At 44.0% G+C, this 22,744-nt stretch overlaps 1 protein-coding gene across 1 annotated transcript in view; it reads right to left on the reverse strand.

Moving 5' to 3' along the window:
• Positions 1-22,744, reverse strand: part of LOC135873866 (sodium channel protein type 5 subunit alpha-like) — a 160,352-nt gene that overhangs the window by 131,863 nt on the left and 5,745 nt on the right. Inside the window, 2 exon segments of the mRNA XM_065398477.1 lie at positions 16,199-16,327; positions 17,330-17,419. Coding sequence (XP_065254549.1) covers positions 16,199-16,327; positions 17,330-17,419 — 219 coding nt within the window.

Consider the following 22,744-nt stretch of genomic DNA (forward strand, 5'->3'; position numbering starts at 1 on the left):
GCTAAGCAAGCTTTCACCCCCATCCCTGTTCCTGAGCCGTCCACCAGGGCCCCGTCTGGGTTACCAGAGACCCAAACAAAGGTGGTGGAACCGGATCCCCTGCCAACGACTGCAACAGCCGTAGTGGATCCAATCCCAGAGACCCAGCCAAAGCCAGTCCCAGAACCGGAACTGGCAACGCAACCAGCACCAGAACCATTGCCAGCACTGAGTCCAGCGCTTGCAAACCCGTCTACAACTCTAACGCCAGAGGGCACCAGCGAGCCTGAACTGGCGGAAGCAGCAGATAACCCTACCCAAGAGGCTCAGCCAGAGCCTGAGATACCACATAGTGCACCAGTGGACAGCGGTTCACAGTCAATGGAAACAGCCCCAGCACCTGCATCGCTTCCAGAGGGACCAAGCCCCAGTCCACAGTCCAAGGAGGAACTGATGTCTCCAGCATCAAGGGAACAGTTCCAGGCCGAGCAGGAAGCAGATGACAGCCTTCAGAAAGCTTGGACGGCGGCACGGAGCACCCCACCGCCTCTCAGCTCTTCTAACTGATCCCGGTTTGTTGTAGAACAAGGACTTTTATACAAGGAGACTCTTTCTGGTGGGCACCAGAAAGACTAGCATCCTCAAAGACAGTTGGTAGTTCCCACTAAGTATCGGGTAAAGCTCTTGAGCTTAGCCCATGATCATCCCAGTGGCCATTCTGGGGTGAACAGAACCAAAGACCGGTTGGGGAAGTCCTTCCACTGGGAGGGAATGGGCAAGGACGTTGCTAATTATGTCCGGTCTTGTGAGGTGTGCCAATGAGTGGGAAAGCCCCAAGACCAGGTTAAAGCCCCTCTCCAGCCACTACCCATAATTTAAGTCCCATTTCAGCGAGTAGCTGTGGATATTCTGGGTCCTTTCCCAAAGAAGACACCCAGAGGAAAGCAGTACATACTGACTTTCATGGATTTTGCTACCCGATGGCCGGAAGCAGTACCCTTAAGCAACACCAGGGCTAAAAGTGTGTGCCAGGCATTAGCAGACATTTTTGCCAGGGTAGGGTGGCCCTCCGACATCCTTACAGATTCGGGAACTAATTTCCTGGCAGGGACCATGAAAAACCTGTGGGAAGCTCATGGGGTGAATCACTTGGTTGCTACCCCTTATCACCATCAAACCAATGGCCTGGTGGAGAGGTTTAATGGAACTTTGGGGACCATGATACGTAAATTTGTAAATGAACACTCCAATGATTGGGACCTAGTGTTGCAGCAGTTGCTTTTTGCCTACAGGGCTGTACCACATCCCAGTTTAGGGTTTTCATCATTTGAACTTGTGTATGGCCGCGAGGTTAAGGGGCCATTACAGTTGGTGAAGCAGCAATGGGAGGGGTTTACGCCTTCTCCAGGAACTAACATTCTAGACTTTGTAAGCAACCTACAAAGCACCCTCCGACACTCTTCAGCCCTTGCTAAAGAAAACCTAAAGGATGCTCAGGAAGAGCAAAAGGCCTGGTATGATAAACATTCCAGAGAACGGTCCTTCAAAGTAGGAGACCAAGTCATGGTCTTAAAGGCGCTCCAGGCCCATAAAATGGAAGCGTCGTGGAAAGGACCATTCACGGTCCAGGAGCGCCTAGGAGCTGTTAACTATCTCATAGCCTCCCCTACCTCCAACATAAAGCCTAAGGTATACCATGTTAATTCTCTTAAGCCCTTTTATTCCAGAGAATTAAACGTTTGCCAGTTTACAGCCCAGGAAACAATGACGCGGAGTGGCCTGAAGGTGTCTACTACGAAGGAAAAAAGGATGGTGGCGTGGAAGAGGTGAACCTCTCCACGACCCTTGGACGTCTGCAGCGACAGCAGATCAAGGAGCTGTGCACAAGCTTTGCACCGATTTTCTCAGCCACTCCAGGACGGACCGAACGGGCATACCACTCCATTGACACAGGTAATGCTCACCCAATTAGAACCCCACCCTACCGGGAGTCACCTCATGCCCAAACTGCTATACAAAGGGAGATCCAGGACATGCTACAGATGGGTATAATCCGCCCCTCTAACAGTGCATGGGCATCTCCAGTGGTTCTAGTTCCCAAACCAGATGGGGAAATACGCTTTTGCGTGGACTACCGTAAGCTAAATGCTGTAACTCGTCCTGACAACTATCCAATGCCACGCACAGATGAGCTATTGGAGAAATTGGGACATGCCCAATTCATCTCTACTTTAGACTTAACCAAGGGGTACTGGCAAGTACCACTAGATGAACCCGCTAAGGAAAGGTCAGCCTTCGTCACCCAGGCAGGGGTGTATGAATTCAATGTACTCCCTTTCGGGTTGTGAAATGAACCCGCCACCTTCCAAAGACTTGTAGATGGTCTCCTAGCGGGATTGGGAGAATCTGCAGTTGCCTACCTCGATGATGTGGCCATTTTTTCTGATTCATGGACAGAACACCTGGAGCACCTGGAAAAAGTCTTCGAGCGCATCCGGCAGGCAGGACTAACTGTTAAGGCTAAAAAGTGTCAAATAGGCCAAAACAGAGTGACTTACCTGGGGCACCAGGTAGGTCAAAGAACTATAAATCCCCTACAGGCCAAAGTGGATGCTATCCAAAAGTGGTCGGTTCCAAAGTCAAAGAAACAGGTCCAATCCTTCTTAGGCTTGGCCGGATATTATAGGCGATTTGTACCACACTACAGCCAAATCGCCGCCCTGCTGACAGACCTAACCAGAAAGAAACAGCCAAATGCAGTTCAGTGGACTGATGAGTGTCAAAAGGCCTTTCACCAGCTTAAGGCGACGCTCATGTCTGACCCTGTGCTAAGGGCCCCAGACTTTGACAAACCGTTCCTAGTAACCACAGATGCGTCCGAGCGGGGCGTGGGAGCAGTTTTAATGCAGGAAGGACCGGATCAAGAATTCCATCCTGTCGTGTTTCTCAGCAAGAAACTGTCTGAGAGGGAAAGCCACTGGTCAATCAGCGAAAAGGAATGCTACGCCATTGTGTACGCGCTGGAAAAGCTACGCCCATATGTTTGGGGATGGCGTTTCCAACTACAAACAGACCATGCTGCACTACAGTGGCTTCATACCGCCAAGGGGAATAACAAAAAACTTCTTCGGTGGAGTTTAGCTCTCCAAGATTTTGATTTTGAAATACAACACATTTCAGGAGCTTCTAACAAAGTGGCTGATGCACTCTCCCGGGAAAGTTTCCCAGAATCAACTGGTTAAAAATTGTTCCTGGAATGTGGAACATATTGTTAGTTTTTATATAATCAGTAGTATGTCTAAAGGTGCATGTGTCTTATTAACTCTGTTTTCTCCTAGAGCTCCAGGAAGAAATCACAGCCACTGTGGAACCGGCTGTCCAACACTATCTGTGATTTGGGGGGCGTGTCATAACTATAAAGGGAAGGGTAACAGCTCTCCTGTGTACAGTGCCATAAAATCCCTCCTGGCCAGAGACTCCAAAATCCTTTTACCTGTAAAGGGTTAAGAAGCTCGGGTAACCTGGCTGACACCTGACCCAAAGGACCAATAAGGGGACAAGATACTTTCAAATTTTGGGGGGGTGGAGGCTTTTGTTTGTGCTCTTTGTTTTGGGGTTTGTTTGCTCTTGGGACTGAGAGGGACCAGACATCAATCCAGGTTCTCCACATCTTTCTAAACAAGTCTCTCATATTTCAAACTTGTAAGTAAACAGCCAGGCAAGGCGTGTTAGTTTTACTTTGTTTTCTCAACTTGTCAATGTACCTTTTACTAGAGTGTTTATCTCTGTTTGCTGTACTTTGAACCTGAGGCTAGAGGGGAGTCCTCTGAGCTCTTTTATTCACCAGGAGTTGGTGGAAGGAAGGAGGGGGGATGGTTAATTTCTCCTTGTTTTAAGATCCAAGGGGTTTGGATCTGTATTCACCAGGGAATTGGTGAAGGTCTCTCAAGGCTACCCAGGGAAGGGAATTAGCTTTGGGATGGGGGCAGCGGACCAGATCTAAGCTGGTAGTTAAGCTTAGAAGTTTTCATGCAGGCCCCCACATTTGTACCCTAAAGTTCAAAGTGGGGAAGCAGCCTTGACAATAGTATTCAAAACTATTAAGATGTGGGCTGAAATAAAATCAGCATGAATTGCTCAACAATATCAATGGAATCAGCATTGCGCTGCTATATATTGTAAAACATTACAGTGAAATCTTGCAAGTATTACATAGCACGCTGCCTTGCCCAAGTGGTAACTAAGCATAACATCTTCCTGTTTCAATATTCTTAACTTGTATCCCATAGCTCCTAGAAGTTGTTTTTTTTTTCAAACACTGAATACTGCTAAGTTATGAGTTTTAACAGGTTTTTTTTCTTTTAAACCACAGCACTGAATGTTATTCTAAAATTGTTTTCCAAATATTCTTAAACTCCCAGTTTATCCCCTGCTGATGTTCATTGTGAAAAGTATTGCAGGTCTAATAATAATATTTGGCACTTTTGTAATTCACTGTCCAACCTGTGTTTTGTGCCCTCCTCTGGTGTATTTTTAGAGGATAACTGTATAGCTACCAGCTAAGGGAGTTATATCTTGAACTCAAGTAGTAGAAGCTCATGCTTTTAAGTCTGGATGGCTCAGGTTCAATCTTTGGTGACTAGCTATGATGGAGGTTGCTACACTTATAATCCCCTTAATCAGAGGTTCTGAATATGCTTTGTTGTAGGCAGAGCTAGCCTATAGTTAAGCAACCAAAAATTTAGAATGGGAAGTGTTGAAATGTTGGGAAGCCTTATAATTTTGCCAGTCTGGAACGAACATCCCATCTGAGGGATGGGGGAGGGGAGAGAGGAGAGTGAGACAGGACCAGGAAACTGGGACAAGGAATCCAGAGCGGTAGTGGGGGGCAGATGAAATCAGATGAGGAGCTGGGGCGGGTTAGACAGCAATAGGATAGACATAGACTGGAGGGGAGGGGAAGAAGGGTCTTTGACTACTAGAGACCACTCCATTCAGGAGCCTGGGATAGACCCAGGATTCCTGAGTTTCACAGTTCCTCTTCTGTCAGCAGATATCTGTGAAACCCAGTGGCAAAAAAAGTGTCTCATCCCCCTATAGAGCTGATCTATCACATATAGGATAACAACCTACTGCCTCTGCCATCACTTACTCCATTAGCTCAAGTGGCAGAAGTCTGTGCAGTTGGTCTAAAGGTTCATCGGCAGGGTTGGAGCCCTGCGAGTTTCACAATGATTCCACATGCCAGAATTTCTGGGGCAGTTCAGTTTTGATTTTTACAAAAAAACCTGGGGAAATGCATACAGAAATAGGGTGACCAGGTGCCTAAATAGGGGAATCTCAAGCAGGAGTAGAGAGGTTATTTTATCTCTGTATTTGGCACTGGTGCAACCACTGTTGGAATACTGTGTCCAGTTCTGGTGTGCACAATTTAAGAAGGATATTGATAAATTGGAGAGTGTTCAGAGAAGAGTCACAAGACTGATTAAAGGATTATAAAACATGCCTTATAGTGATCGACTCAAGGACCTCAATCTATTTAGCTTAACAAAAAGAAGGTTAAGAAGTGACTTGGTTATAGACTGTAAGTATCTACATGGGGAACAAATAGTTAATAATGGGCACTTCAGTCTAGCAGAGAAAGGTAGAGCATGAGCCAACGGTTGGAAGTTGCAGCTAGACAAATTCAGACTGGATATAAGGCATACCTTTTCAATGGTAAGAGTAATTAACGATTAACAATATACTAAGGGTCATGGTGTTTTTCTAAAAGCTTTTTCTAAAAGCTATCCTCTAGGAATTATTTTGGGAAAGTTCTATGTCTGTGCTATACAGGTGGTGAGACCAGGTGATCACCGGATCCCTTCTGGCTTTATAATCTCAGAACTAGGTACATCAATTCACATGCAAAATTCTCATTGAATTCAATAGGTGTCCTTGCCCTGTGGCTTGTGGTGCGGGCTGCAGCAGGGGCCGTACAACCCCTCTCGCAGCTTCCTAGGGCCCCCTCTCATGGCTCTGTGCACCTGTGTCTGTCATTGTCATCCTCTCCCCTCCCCCTGTCCCGCTCGCCCAATATGTCCTGATATTTCACTCTTGCGATCTGGTCACCCTAGTTCGATCAAAATATCTCTATCCATCACGCTGTCATCCTGATCTTATCTTTAGGGGGGGTCAGTGTGTCCCTGTTATCTTCGGGGAGTGTGTTTATGCCATACTTGGTATCGGGGTGTTCTGGTACTACCCTTCTGGAATGTGTTTACATGAGTGTCCTATGCCTACTACTTCTTAGGAATGTTTAAGTTTTTGCAATACCAGCCCTGTTTCTGCCAGGTTCTGTGAACTTGCAAATAGACATGTTTTGTAACAGGGCCTGACTTTTGCTTATACCTTTACTCTTGCTAACTTTGCTTTAAATCAGCAGGGCCTGACTTTAGTTCAGGCCTTAGGCCTTACACTAGACCCCCTGTCCCATTTCTACTACATGAAAAATCATAGAAATGTAGGGCTAGAAGGGACCTCAGGAGGTCATCTACTCCAGCACCCTGCAGTGAGGCAGGACCAAGTATACCTAGACTATCCCTGACAGGTGTTTGTCTAACCTGTTGTCAAAAACCTCCAATTATGGAGGTTCAACAACCTCCCCTGGAAGCTTATTCCAGTGCTTAACTAGCTTTATAGTTAGAAACTTTTTCCTAATATCTAACCTAAATCTCCCTTGCTGCAGATTAAGCTCACTACTACTTGTCCTGCCTTCAGTGGATATGGAGAACAATTGATCAAAGTCCTCTTTATAACAGCCCTTAACATATTTGAAGACTGTTATCAGGTCCCCTCTCAGTCTTCTTTTCTCAAGACTAACATAGCCAGTTTTTTAACCTTTTCTCATAGGTCAGGTTTTCCAAATCTTTCATCATTTTTGTTGCTCTCCTCTCCCCAGTTAATCCACATCTTTATTAAAGTGTGGCGCCCAGAAATCTACTCAGGAGTGCAGCTAAGCCCTCATCAGTGCTGAGTAGAGCAGATAAACTTCCCGTGCTTTACATACAACATTCCTGTTAACACACCCCAGAATTATATCAACCTTTTTTGCAACTGGATCACACTATTGACTCATTCAATTTGTGATCCACTATTACCTCTAGATCTTTTTCTGCAGTCCTACTCCCTAGACAGTTATTCCCCATTTTGTAGCTATGCATTTGATTTTTCCTTCCTAAGTGTAGTACTTTACACTTGTGTTTATTGAATTTCATCTTGTTGATTCTGGACCAATTCTCCAATTTGTCAAGGTCATTTTAAATTATAAAAGCACTCAGAATTATATGCTGTCAACATCCTCTCATTGTTCAGTTGAAACCATTACCTTTCTGTTTAAACACATACACACACACCTTGTACCTGGGTGTATACTTCACACAGGTAAGGAATGTGTTAATGTGGGCCTGAGAGGTCAATTAACATACCAGGCTGCACTTGGAGAGTGGAGCAGACTCTGGTGGTGTCCGTGAAAGAAAGAGAGGAACTGGACTTCCGTAGACAGAGCCCTGGGAGGCATTTAACCAGGGAATAGAGCAGGGGTAACTAGAGAGCGACGAAGGGTCAAGCCAAAGGAGGCCCAAGTCTACATTTGTTGGTTTGGGATTTTGTTGGGAATTCCAGTGGAGGGCTCTGAGGGTATGTCTATACTGCAATTAAACACCCACGGGTCGCCTGTACCAGCTGACTTGGGCTCTTGGGGCTCAGGCTACTGGGCTGTTTAATTGCAGTGTAGATGTTTGGGCTTGGGATGCAGACCAGGCTCTGGGACCCTGCAAGGGGGGAGGGTCCCAGAGCTTAGGCTCCAGCCCAATCCTGAATGTCTACATTGCAACTAAACAGCCCCGTAGCCTGAGCCCCACAAGCCCGAGTCAGCTGGCACAGGCCCACTGTGGGTTTTTAATTGCAATGTAGATACCCCGAGTTTCCAGGCCTTAGACATGGGGTGAACCTAGAGAGGTTGTGGGGGAGAAGGCCAAAGGAAGGCTAGGTAGGAAGAAGTCCAGCGAGGTGGCAGGAAGTAATCTGGTGCAGGGAACCTTAACTGCCTGTCCTAGGTTCCCCAGACTGGAAGTGGGAGGGCCTGGGTTTTCTTATGACTCACTGTAAGGTGGCATGAGGCCCCAAGAAAGGGACAAGAATGACAGAGCCCTGAGAGAAGGGTGTGAGGACCACAGGGACCAGAGTCAGGATCAAAGACCTTTTTGTAACGACTTTGGATTTTTATTTGTGGGACTCTGTTACCCTGAAAGGGATGGGACTAAACCATGACCCGGCTAGAGGGCCAAGTCGCAAGAATAGGCTGGTTACTAGTGGACTGATGTGACTGTCAGTAGTCGGTGCCAAACAGGAAAGAACTACTATGCCTCGCCCAGCCACAAGGAGGAGCTCTAGCAGGGAGTTGGCCCTTCTACAAACCTGTTAACTGGTTTTCAGGGTCTCAGTTCAGTACTGATACGTTAGTCCTCCAAGTTGTGGGCAACTGGCAATAGTCAGTTAGCAAACAGAAAAAATCTTAGCAGCAATTACTGGTTTCTTCCATCATACTTTATTCTCACTATTTGAAACTTCTAGACAACCTCTATTGTGACAGAGCTTCCTCTCCGCCTTGGTGGATCCCACGCTTCCGTTTAACGGCGAGCTGGGATATTCCTCTTTCCCCTCAGAATTTCCCCCACACCCCTGGGTTTACTGTCCACACCCTGCCAGAGCAGTGTTCCTCCTGGCCTCCCTGATGGGGGAAGGGGGAGCCTCTCAGTCTCTGGCTGCTCCTCCGGACGTGGTGGCAACAGACCAGACACACGGTTCAGTCTCTCCCCTCTGGCAAGATCTCTTCCCTCAGAACTTCGGGGCCCAGAAGGGCCGTCTGCTCTGCTGGGCAGGATTCTCGTGCCCTTCACCTCTGTACCTGCATGGCTTCTCTCCTAATGCTTGTCAGCGCCTGCACTGCCCAGCTCTCCAGTAGCTTGCCTTCCTCCCTCAGCTCCTATCGTGCACCCCTATCTGGCTGGAGGGGAGGCTTTTAACAGGTTCTGGCAGGCTCTGGGTTGGCCCCAGGTATCCTAATTAACTTAGAGTAACCCAAGTTCAGCTACCAAGGGAAAAGGGACCTGCTTATCCTGGGGCTAATATACCTGCCTTCCAGCACTCTCCTGTAGCCATCTGGCCTGACCCCATCACACTATGGAAGCATGGATTCTCATCTGTCATTTGTGGCATCTCTTTGTATAAGGTCAAAATTGTTAATTGGATGCCTTAAAATAAAAAATTACAAGATTAATTACTGTAGGTAGTTTGGAATCAGTTTAAAGTGTTGTCATTATTTATTTGTACTTTGCTAGCACTGAAAAGTCCCAAATAAGATCAGGACCCCACTGTGGCAAGTGGTGTACAAACAAATAGACACAATCCCTCCTGCAAAATTAGAGCATGACAACAAAAGAAAGGAAGAAGGGGTCGGAAGATGAAGGTAATGAAGATAAGATAAGGACACTCACATAAGTTAGCCATCACACAACTTGATGGTTCCTGATGAATTCCACTTTGTTAGGTTTTGTTTAGTGCAACCCTTCTATTTTGAGTGGTCACCCATAAAAAAATCATTTTAGACTGAAATTCTGCATAGAGCAAAATTCTGCTCTGGAGCAAAAAGAGAGGATATGATATTTTACAACTTGTTTCAAGTTACACAAAAGAGTTATAAAATGAAATATACACAACAGACAAAGAGAAAATGCCTTCTACTTTCCACAGGAACCCAATGTAAAGTCCACACAGTTCCTTGTGGATTGTTCTTACTCTGTTTATTTTAATCTGTTTAAACTATTAACTAAATTAATCAGTACTAAACACAAAATTGGCTTCAAAACACTTATATCAATACCTTAGATGTTTTGTTAGAAAGAAAAGTCCTGAAAGACTCTAGTGACATAAACGCAAGAGAGGATGCTCTCCTGTCAGTCCCAGAGATGCCACCAAAGTTTCTATCAAAAATGTGTTTATAGAATCCTCATTCTTACTCTTTTTTTCTCTGTTTGAAAACATCATGGACAATACTTCTAAATAAAGATCCACAGTATATTTGTGTATAGGAACACAGACACACACACAAAGACAGAAAACGGCTTAGCAGTATGCCAGATGGCTCAGCAGTCTCTAGAATAACAGCAAGAAATTTGAGGACGGGACAAAAGCTGACTACCTCTTGCCACGAGGATTGTTGGTACGGTGGATGGGACTAGAGAAATTTCAGCCATTACTCGGTCTTTTATTCCCTTTTAAATGTAATACAGAAACACCCCACTAAGAGTCACTGAAATAAATATTTCATCTAAAATGATGCAAACTTAACTATGAGCAAATGGTTATACCCCAGGACACTTCCCCTTCAGTGTGTCACCTTGGACATTGATACCATTTAAACATGTTTTTTACATGGGAAATCTGGCCCTCTTTAGTGCTAGTCACACATTTTATAAATATTCACTTTTATAAATTCAAATTGCAAGGTCATTAGAAAATAACTTCAAACTATTTTAAAAATAATATTGATAATGAGCATTTTGAAACCTTTCTCCTATTTATCTCTATTTAAACTGTGGTATCTATGTTCAGTCTTGAAGGTGGAAGTATTTAAGTTAATCATTCAAATTATTTGCTAGACATACTTATTACTAGCAGCAATACTTCAAAGATAGATTAATAGCTATGTACTTACTCTCCTATCACCATGGCACTAGCCCGCATTTTAAATATTTTAAAATAGAACCAACAAAAACCTTCCTTCCTAGCCTGTAGGAGAAATAGCTTTATTAGTTCATAGTTTTTGATTTGTGTGAGGTGTGAGTCAGTGGGTCTGTGTGAGCACATATGTGAAGAACTTAGTTGCATGAAAGCTAAGTCAAAGAGATGAGCTTTGGATTTAGTCCCATCCTGGAAGATGATGACCTAAACTCAGTTAATCATGCTTTAATCACCTTTCAGCTGGACTATAGCAATAGGATATAATCTGGTCATGAAGCCTTAGGAATGTAGGAAACTCCAACTGATACAGAACGCTGCAGCACATCTCCTCAGCAATACAAGCTATGTCACAGACCAGGGTGTGCGCAGTCATGCCTAGTGGTCAGAGCCGGAATCAGGACCCAGGAGTCAGAGCCAAGGGTCACAGCTAGGGTCATGAAGGATGAATCAGAGTCAAGGGTCCAAACTGAAGTCAGAAACCAGGAGTCAGGGGACCAGGGCTGGAATGGACTGGAGAAAAGATGGGAACAGGGCTGGGCACAAGGCAGGAGCAGGACTGGAGCAAGGCTCGGAACAAAGAGGTACAGCAGCAATCACAGCTGCATTGAGCATTGAGCAGCCATTGGCCTAATGCTGCTGCTGGGCTTAAGAGTACGTCTATTGGTTCCTCCAGCTGGGCAATCAGGCCAATCAGGTGATTCTGCTGAAAGTGACACCTGATTTCATAACTGGAGTAAATCAGGCGTTGCTGGGTGGAGGCACGAGTGGAATTATTGTAAGTGACCACTATGTATGGTGATCATCCTGGTGGTAATTTAAGAAGAAGTGGAGATATAGCTCCAAGATCTGGTTAACCTGTTCCATCTCCCCACTGGTCTGAGAGTTCTCCATGCCAAGGAACTTGAAGAATCTGAGCCAAAACCAGGATTTTTGGACCTCGGTCTGACATGATATCAGTGAGCAAACTATGAAATCATAAAACATTTTCCAAGTAGAGACAAGCAGTTTCTTGGGCAGTCAGGGTTGCATGGAAAGGAATTAAATGTGCCATGTTGGTTAGAAGATCAGCTGAAATTCTGAGCTGGACAGGGACTCAGTGGTATTTAAGGTCTGACACAGCTGGGTGGCAAATGCATCCTGAGGCAATATAGATTGGATGGATGAAGGACATCAGGCTACTGTCCACCATGCTATTAACAACATTAAACTATTTAAGGACCGTGGAAGAGAGTTCTGTGTCAGTTTCAAGGTATTCATCCTTGTGAGGATAGGGGATCCACCTTCCCATTTCTTACCTCAGGGCAGTACATCACCATGAAGTTGAACCTGGAAAAAAATAGGGACCAATGAATCTGGTGTTGGTTAAGGTGCCTGGCCATGCAGAGGAATTCTAAGTTCTTGTGGTCCATAAGAACCTGCACTGGGAACTGGGATCCTTCCAGTGGGTGGCACCATTCCTTGAAGGCCATCTCTATTGCTAATAGTTCCTTATCCCAGAAATTGTAATTCCTTCCTGCCAGGGTTAGTTTACAGTAGTAGAAAGTGTAGTGGTAAAGTTGTCCTTGGGGGTCCCTTTGCTGGGATAGTATGGCTCCAGCTGTTACATTCAAACTAGTAGACAGAGGTCGGGTACTTGAGCTGGCCTACAGTATCTATCACCTGTGGAGTAGAGATGTCAGTTCCTCTCACCTCGTGAGGCAATTCCCCAGGATTACCTTCCAGTAACCTCAAAGGGTCACTAGTCCCAATTGCCAGTTGCTTTGGGAAGGGTGTCAGCAACCTTAGCCATCTGACGGCCCGATATCTGCCCACAAGTCAGGCCCACCAAAACTATTTGAGCTGGCACTTGCTTAACCACAGAGATATCCCCGATCTCCCCTCTGTAGAATTCCCTCCCTGAGTCGCTGGAACAATTGCAACCACAATGCAAAATAAAAGGGTAAACTAAATAAAATCACTAGGTCAGGACTGACAAAGGTTAGCTACTCCTCTGCCAGTCCTGCCGCGGTAGCCAATACCTGTTACATTCAAACTAGTAGACAGAGGTGGAGTACAGATGTCAGTTCCTCCCACTGCCCTCTTAACTTTAATAAAGAAGAGAGAGGTATTTTTTGAAAACACAAAGAAGATTTATTAAGGAAGGGAAAAGGGGAATAGCAATCTAGATAAAAGTGATAAATTGCAATTGTGGTTGCCCCAGAAAGGTAGGCGTGAAGCCAGGTCCCTCACAACTCCTTTGGCAATAACTTCCAACAGAATAAACACTAAACAAAAACACCCCAAAACTATACTGTGTCATGACAGATGACCTTGGTCTGGATTAGGTAGCTAATGGTGATATCTGTCCTTGCAGCTCAGGTTCATCGGATCCTGGACCTACGACTGACCGCGCAGCACGATTATGGCTGAGGGCAGGAGGAACAGTGGACCATCCATGTAAAGGAAACAACAACGCTGGAACCAGGATCAGGTAGGTTGTCTCAGGTGTTAGATGACATTGACTCAGGTATAAGATGCTGTTCAGATCGATGGAATAGCTCTTGATCCGTAGAGGTGATCCTCGAAGCCTGCACAAAAAAGTCTGATACCGGCTGCCTCTCAGATGAACAGCCCATCGGTTAGGGCGTGCAGTCCTTTTATATATTCTATGGCGCGAACATTCCAGGTTTGAACTGATCTGAACTGGAACCCTGGTGGCCATTGCTCCTTCCTGCCACAAGTGACAAGAAGAAATGCGACAAATATGGAGTTGGAGTTGTTAATTGTCCAGACTTCATTTTGAATCACAGGGTCCATTAGCCACATTACCTTAATTAACACAGTTCCTTATAACTATATGTTAAAAATACATTAATTTTAGTATAGACATCAACATGAACATAACTGAGCATTTATACAGGGAAACTTTCCTACACAGTGGAGAAGATGGATGCATCAGCTTTTACTGTACATGACAGGGTGAGGTCAGGGCACTGCGGTAAAAGCCCTCTTCAAGTGGTCAAAGGCAAGTTGGGCCTCCGGGGACCAGACAAACAGTTTCCTTCTAGGGGAGTGCAATCAGCAGAGCTACCAGATGGAAAAAGTCTCAAATAATCCACCAGTAAAAGCTGGAAAAGCTCAGGAGCCACTGCACCCTTCATGTGTCCGTCAGGGCTGTCCAGTTAGAGATGGTGGCAACCTTGCAGGGATCCACAGTTAGTGCCCCAGGGGAAATAATATAACCTAGGAACTTCGTTGTATTCTGATCAAATTGGCTTCTCCAGGATGCAGTGCACATGTTGATTATGAAGAGTCTGGTCTTCAGAAAAGATGAGGTTATCATCAAGGCATATCACAACAAACTGATCCAGCATATCCCTAAAGATATTGTTGATAAAATGTTGGAAGGTCACTGGGGCATTACATAGTTCAAAGGACTTCATCAGATATTTGGTATGGAAGGAAGCCTTCCACTCATCCCCTTCCCACATCCAAGCCAAGTAATTGGCTCCATGGAGATCTAATCTGGTAAACACCCTAGTGGAGTGAAGTCTCTCAAAGAGTTCATTGATATACAGCAGGGGTACTGATTCTGGGTGGTTATTTTATTCAATGCCTGGTAGTCCACACGAGAACAGAAAGCCATCTTTCTTGGCCATAAAAAAGTTCGGGGCCCCAGCCAGTGATGTGGAAGGGCAGATGAACCCCTTTTCTGAGTTCTCTCAGAGATAGTCTCTGAGTGCCTACAGTTCCAGTCCAGTTCAAAGGGAACCTCGGCTCCAGGTCTATAGGACAATCATAGTGCCAATGAAGGGGCAGAATGTCAGCCTTCTTCTTGTCGAAAATATCTGCAAACTCAAGGTGTTTGGCAAGCATCCCAAAGGCTGCTAGGGAGGCTTTTGGGACCTACAGGGATTCCTTCAAGCTGGGTCCCCCTGTTCCTAAATCTGGCCAATCAGGTGATTCTGCTGCATGTCAGCTACGAGTCCCCTGTTGCTCATTAGGCAGGTGGAGCTGCAAGCCCTAATTCCGGATATGCTATCGTAAGTGCACCATGCCCTCTCCTCTGCTCCCTTCACCGGTTCCCATAGAATTATGATTCATGTTTAAGATCTCAATCCTTATCTACAAGGATATCTAAAATACCACCAACATTATAGAATGAAAACCATGGTCAACAACTTCGCTCCTCAGGCACAATTAAACCCTCTACCATAAGGTAAATGCTCATCTGTGCGAGACAGAACTTTCTCAGTGTTTGGCTCAAGACTGTAAAATGAATTCCCCAGGAACCAAGGACCATCACAAACCTTACCATCTTATGGTCCATGCCAAGGAACATTTCTTTAACCTTGTCTTCTCTAACATAATACATAGCAACAGGTATATTTAGAAAAAAATCCCTGCCTAAACAGGACATTCCACTGCATGCACTTCTCCCCCTGGTGAGAGAATAAATAACATGTGACAGATGTTGGTCACGTTGCAGCTGATAGGAATATACATAGCTAATGCAGGGATTATTGCACTGTGGGGGAGGGAGTAAAATGAAGTCCAGTCAGGACCACCTTGATCCCCCACCCCAGCATCCCTCTGGATACATAATTGTGCAGAAGAGACTCCAAACACACTTTGAGGTCACTAGGACCCACCTAGTGCCACCCCTAAGTACATACTGTGGCAATTGGGAACAATTGCAAGAATAGCCTGTCAGAGACTCTAACCAGTAGGAACAGGTGCAGCGAAAGCAGGGATCCCTGGACATTCCAATCAAATCTGCAGAATGTTCTGACTTTCTCTGTCTTGTGTGGATTGGCTATTTGTTCCAGTTCAATCCACCTGCCTCCATCAGTCTCTTCACCTCAGCTTCAGTCCACACCTGCTCTTCCTTTTTCTGCCCCACTTCCCTCTTTTTCCAGTTAGCTGATCCTCTCCTAAATAAACCCATGCGAAAAATCATAGCACTAACATGATGTTTGCCATCCATCACATTGTTCACTCTGCTTGAATTTTTACCTCTTCCCCCACCCAGTGTCTTGTCTATTTAGACAATATTGTCTCATCGTTTCCTTGTACTCCTTCATCTGTCTGTATCCATCTGTTTTAATTTGCCTTATATTTGGATTGCAAGCTCTTTGAGGCAGAGACTGTCTTTTGTTCTGTGTTTGTAAAGCACCTAATACAATGGGGTCCTGGTCCATGTCTGGGCTCATATGCAGTACAGTAGTACAAATAATTAATAACAATAAATAGGTAATGAGAGCAGTGTAAGAACGTACAGAGAATAGAAAGTGAGCTCCACAACAGACATGAGATACAAGATAGCAGTTCAGCCACAATCAAAGTCAAAAGCATGTGGGATATCCAATACTCTAGAGAACTTCAACACAAGCAAAATATAGTTTAACTGAATGTTAGCCCCTTGGGGAAAATAAAACAAAAACAGAGTGTTACTTACGTTATAACAATAACAATTAAATCCACAATGTTCCATGGATCGCGAAGGAAGGTGAATTGATTCCAAACAAATCCACTTGCTAATACTTTTATCAATATTTCACAAGTGTAAATACCAGCAAAAGTGAACCTGAGAAGCAAAGTGTTCAAGAAAGCATATATTTTAGTATTTAAATCAGAAGGGTTTCAGGGACACCATGTTTTCTTATGTTGTGAGCTATTCCCTTTGTGGATGTAGGGAATTTATGAGTAATGGGACAAAACATATGCAGGCTACTGCCAGCACTGTAATGTGTTCATGTTTGAATATGGCATTCCCTTCCTGAATTCGTAGCCTGATTTGCATGCAGTTGTGGAAACAGTATGCACAAATTTGTGCATATTTCTGCACTGTACTTCAAGCCTATTTACAAAAATAAAAATTAACAATACAGATTTCTTTATCTTGAACAGTCTAAAAGGATTGTTCCTCTTTTAAATATACACTCAAAAAAACAAAAATAAACCAAAGGAACCAACCTCCCACCAGCACCAAACTAAGTCATATAAATATGGTAACTCCAAAATGCTAGAGGTGAAATCCAGGCCCACTGCAGTCAATGGCAAAACTTCCATTGACTTCAGTGGGGTCAAGATTTCACCCCGAAAAACTAACTATGTTACTTTGGATGTAGTGCACAGTTACAAAATGTAACAAGACACTATAATAATCTTTGCTTTATAATATTATGGGCTAAATTGAGGCTGTACTCAGCACAGGTGCACAAAGCAGCAGGGATGGTGCAAAGAACTTTCCCCTCTTTATAGCCCCCATATAAGGGCTGACGATAACTGCAGCTCTGAGCTCCCCAAAGTATAAGGTATGCTGAGGGTTAGAACTCCCATGTGGAACTGCTTCTCCAAACGAGGTGAGGAAGAAGGGGACATCTTGCATCAGCCAGCGAAGTTAGGTGGCAGAGAAGCTGTGCTCTCAAGGAGCTCCCAAGCTGTAGTGACTCCCAAATCCCCAGAGGCCAGGAAGGAAGACTCCACACACCACATCCTACCCTCATTTAATCTATTAGTTCAGTTCTTTATTCTCCCTACTTTGGAGCAGGAGAAAGAGTAAATAAATAGCAGTAGGAGTACTTACTCAATGTTTTTGTTTATCTCTAGAAAGTCAGCTGGAATCATCATTGCACAATTTAGTAGAACGGTGAATATAATAAACGCAGTAAACCATGTAAATAATGAGTTAAGGAAAGAATATTATATTTTAAAATAATAGACGTTCGTTAACAAACTCAGTTTTCACTGTATTTAAGAAATTTTCAGGTATAAAGTTTTCCATTCCTGAGAACTTCATGTCCAACAGTCTTCACATTGAGTTGTCCCTCCTTCCATAGCACTTGGAGGCATGTCAGGTCTTTGCTGAGATGGGGCTAATTTAATGAGAAAAAACGACAACAAATTATCCACATTTGTAACAAAGCCTTTCAATCAAAAAAGAAAAAAAAATCTTCCTCGAGTCCTACCGGATGTTGTTCATGTCCAACGGGTTAACCCACATGAACATGAGCATGTTGCTTTGATTCTGAAAGTTCCTTTCCCAGACCTGAAGAAGAGATCTGTGTAGCTCAAAAGTTGTCTCTCTCACCAACAGACGTTGGTCCAATAAAATATATTATCTCACCCACCTTATCTCAATTGAAGACAGTTGGCAGTTTTTCAGAGAGACATTATCAAGGGCACAAGAGCAAACTAGCCCTCTGCATAGGAAAGATAGGAAGTATGGCAAGAGACCTCCTTGGCTTAACCAGGAGATCTTCAATGATCTAAAACTCAAAAAAGAGTCCTACAAAAAGTGGAAACTCGGTCAAATTACAAAGGATGAATATAAACAAACAACACAAATATGTAGGGACAAAATTAGAAAGCCCAAAGGCACAAAATGAGACCAAACTAGCTAGGGACATAAAGGGTAACAAGAAAACATTCTACAAATACATTAGAAGCAAGAGGAAGACCAAGGACAGAGTAGGCCTGTTACCCAATGAGGGGGGGGAGACAATAACAGAAAATGTGGAAATGGCAGAGGTGCTTAATGACTTCTTTGTTTCAGTCTTCACCGAGAAGGTGAGTGGCGTTTGGATGTGTAACACAGAGAATGCCAGTGAAAATGAGGTAGGATCAGATCTAAAATAGGGAAAGAACAAGTCAAAAATTACTTAGACAAGTTAGATGTCTTCCAATCACCAAGGCCTGATGAAATGCATCCTAGAATACTCAAGGAGCTGACTGAGAAGATATATGAGCCATTAGCAATTATCTTTGAAAAGTCAGGGAAGACGGGAGACCTTCCAGAAGACTGGAAAAGGACAAACATAGTGCCTATCTATAAAAAGGGAAATAAGGACAACCCAGGGAATTACAGACCAGTCAGCTTAACTTCTGTACCTGGAAAGATAATGAAGCAAATAATTAAGAAATCAATTTGCAAACACTAGAAGATAATGAAGTGATAAGTAACAGTCAGCATGGATTTTTCAAGAACAAATCGTGTCAAACCAACCTGATAGCTTTCTTGGACGGGTAACAGGCCTTGGGGATGGGGGGAAGCGGTAGATGTGGTATATCTTGACTTTAGAAAGGCTTTTGATACTGTCTCGCATTACCTTCTCATAAACAAACTAGGGAAATACAACCTAGATGGAGCTACTATAAGGTGCATGCATAACTGGTTGGAAAATCATTCCCAGAGTAGTTATCAGTGGTTCACAGTCATTCTGGAAGGGCATAATGAGTGGGGTCCCACGGGGATCGGTTCTGGGTCCGGTTCTGTTCAATATCTTCATCGATTATTTAGATAATGGCATAGAGAGTACACTTATAAAGTTTGTGGACAATAGCAAGCTGGGAGGGGTTGCAAGTGCTTTGGAGGATAGGATTAAAATTCAAAATGATTTGGACAAACTGGAGAAATGGTCTGAAGTAAATAGGATGAAATTCAATAAGGACAAATGCAAAGTACTCCACTTAGGAAGGAACAATCAGTTGCACACGTACAAAATTGGAAATGACTGCCTAGGAAGGAGTACTGTGGAAAGGGATCTGGGGGTCATGGTGGATCACAAGCTAAATATGAGTCAACAGTGTAACACGGTTGCAAAAAACCAAACATCATTCTGGGATGTGTTAGCAGGAGTATTGCAAACACTGATTAGGCCTCAACTCGAGTATTGTGTCCAGTTCTGGGCGCCACATTTCAGGAAAGATGTGAACAAATTGGAGAAAGTCCAGAGAAGAGCAACAAAAAGGATTAAAGGTCTAGAAAAGGTGACCTATGAGGGAAGATTGAAAAAATTGGGTTTGTTTAGTCTGGAGAAGAGAAGACTGAGAGGGGACATAATGACAGTTTTCAAGTACATAAAAGGTTGTTACAAGGAGAGGGAAATAAATTGTTCTTCTTAACCACTGAGGATAGGACAAGAAGCAATGGGCTTAAATTGCAGCAGGGGTGGTTTAGGTTGGACATTAGGAAAAACTTCCTAACTGTCAGAGTGGTTAAGCACTGAAATAAATTGCCTAGGGAGGTTGTGGAATCTCCATCATTGGGGATTTTTAAGAGCAGATTGGACAAACACCTGTCAGGGATGGTCTAGATAACACTTAGTCCTGCCATGAGTGCAGGGGACTGGACTAGATGACCTCTCGAGGTCCCTTCCAGTTCTATGATTCTATGAACAACTCAAGAAAGGAAAGACTCAGGTGAGAAATTTTCTTTGAGGGCAAGTCTTCAACTCGGATGTTAAAAGTAGTACAGCATCCCAGAAAGGAGGAACATCAAATATGGTATGTACATATAGCCACAACCTGTGACTGAGACACATGAGGAAAGGTTACTGAAGCACTACTTGCTGTAGCACTCTCCTACCAAATAATGTGTTCATCAACAAGTGGCTATCTAACCTCCATCTCAAAAAGGGGAAGACAATCCTCTACAGATCTCTTCATGAGGTGCATGAATCGTTTCTGCCCAGGGCACAGCTGTTTCCCCTTCGGAAGTAAGCAGTAATCGCTCTGGGGAGAGCTAGTTTCTTTACCTTATAAGCCTCTCCAATATAACCTTGATCTATCTGCTGCCTCACTTGCAAATCCTATATCATTCTGCAGATTTTCTTCTTGGAATCTAAACTGCATCTCACAAGATCTAAACAAGACCCAGCTCAAACCACTAACAACAGCATCCCTATATATTTTGTCTATAAAAGTGTCTTTCCTGGTCATGATCATCTACACCATAAGTACCTCTGAACTAGGAGTGCTTTCTAGACAGTGAACATACTGGACCAGAAAAGCTAGCCCTATATGCTGACTCTGTTTTTATTCCAAAAATTAACATTCCATTCCCTAGATCCTAAGAAATTATCCTACTCTCTTTCTGCTCTATTCCTAAACACCCCCAATGAATTTGAGTGGCACACTGTGGGCATCAGAAGCGCTATCTGAATAGAACAGAAAGTTATAGAATGTCTATGACTTCTTTGTCATTTTTCATTCAGAAGTGAAGGGCAAGAAAAAGCCCCTTCTCTGGCAAGCCAGTTCCAACTAATTTCTACAGTAGGTGTCTCTTTGTTGGCATTGTCCAGAATTTTGGGCCCTGAAAGAAGGTCTGTAACAAAAGGAACAATGATAACCTCTTCGCTGAAATTCTGAGGAAGGCAGGGGCTTCGTTTTTGGCAGCCGCCACAATTGCTTCATCTAGAGGCTCCTCAAAGAATTTATCTCCAGTGTACTTAGACACTCATTACATTGTTTGGCCTGCATGCCCATCTTCCAGAGGCAGAACCAAAAGGTGTCTGCAGCTTACAGCACTCAAGGCCATAGACAGAGCAGCAAATCTAAGAGAACCCAAGGAAGTGTCTAAGTGAATGAAGCCATCACAATATCTTCTAGCAAACCAATTTCATTTTTTTATTCTTACAGGGAACTGCATCTCAGTGTTCAATTGCCTATGCTATAACACCACCACTGAAGAGCTGAAGCTAAGGTCTCATCGTTTTGTCTGAGAGACAATTCTGTTCTCCTAGCCTTTGGTTCTTGGGCAGAAATATCCCTTCCAAAGGAACCAGCATATCCTTATGCAAACTTTGGAAGCTGCCTGTTAGGTGTATGCCTCACTCAGGCACTCCCATTCCTCTCTGATAACATCTTCAAGGGAGGTATACAGAAGAATGCAAATCTCCTTCTTGGATTGGGAAGGAAAGTACATATTGGTGAAGTGGGTGTCCCTATTACCCTGATCCGTGCTTCTGCCAGGGACAATTGAATCCCAAGCATAAATAGGTCCTTTCACAGCATAGCCTCAAACTCCTGAGGAGGAAAACATCTGTCTTGGATTTCTTCCTGATCAGATGCAGACAAGCTATCTTTCCTCCTCTGAGAACACCCGAGGATTACTAAAACTAGACCCTTTTCTTTGGGCTTGTGACTACGAGAGTGATGATCTGAGTAAGATCTTTTCCCTGACTGCTTGCTTCTGTTAGAACAAAAGCTTTAGAACCCAACAGTTGCTACTCAGGGGAGAGGAGAAGTGGGAGGGAAAGGCAGGCTCACACCTGTCTGAACACAGATCAACTTAAACTCTTCTGGAACGGCTAGAACTGGGGGTCTTGGTCTTTGGAGTTATAGGGGTCAACAGATGTGCAAACTTTGATTGCAGGCATTTTCCTCTTTAAACAAAAAATGTTTGGCCCCTGAATTAGTCAGTTTTGCCTTTGAAGGCTGCAGGCCCTTATTGGAAATCAGAGGTACCTGGAAGGTTTCAGCCTCCCCTCAGGAATGATCAGGTGGCTCAATGATTATCTTTGGGGGGCTCACTGCAAGGGAGCAGGATGACTGAATGGAAATGGAGAAGCCTCAAAAGGGAAGGAAAGTGAGGCGTGGTAAGGGACTGTTTGACTGATAACCTAGGGGCACACCGAATGTATGCTTTCCAGAGGAAAACAGTACCGGTGTCACTTATTCAATGCGCACAACCTCTCCCTCTTGTGGTTTATGTTTGCTTGTGCTTTAAATTTACAGGGGAACTCCGTTTATCCAAGCTAATTGGGACTGGGCTGTCAGCCCCGGGCCACTGGTGGTTCAGTTACTACAGAGAGACGGATAATGGAGTCTCAGATGCATAGGGTTCTACTGTGTGTGTGTGTGTGTGTGTGTATATATATATATATATATAGTGGCTAGGGAAACTAAAGTTCAGCATTTCATTTTAGTCGCAGAAAAACATGGATTTATATGGGTTTTTTTTTAAATCTGATAATTTTGGGTTTTTTATCACAGAAAACTAGGATCCCTGAAGATTACCAAGGCGAAGACAAGAGATTTTTCTGGTAGGAGAGGAGTTTAGAGGCAATAATACTTTACACTTACACAGTCTCAAAACATGTTTAAAAAATGGGTAAACACCCAATGAAGTACTGGGTGATGAAGTAACTTGTTGGTTGTCACAAGACAGAAACAATGACAGAATTAGAAATAGATTTCAGGTCTCCTGACCCACAACCTC

Source organism: Emys orbicularis, chromosome 2, assembly GCF_028017835.1.
Source record: "Emys orbicularis isolate rEmyOrb1 chromosome 2, rEmyOrb1.hap1, whole genome shotgun sequence".
Lineage (NCBI taxonomy): Eukaryota > Metazoa > Chordata > Testudines > Emydidae > Emys > Emys orbicularis.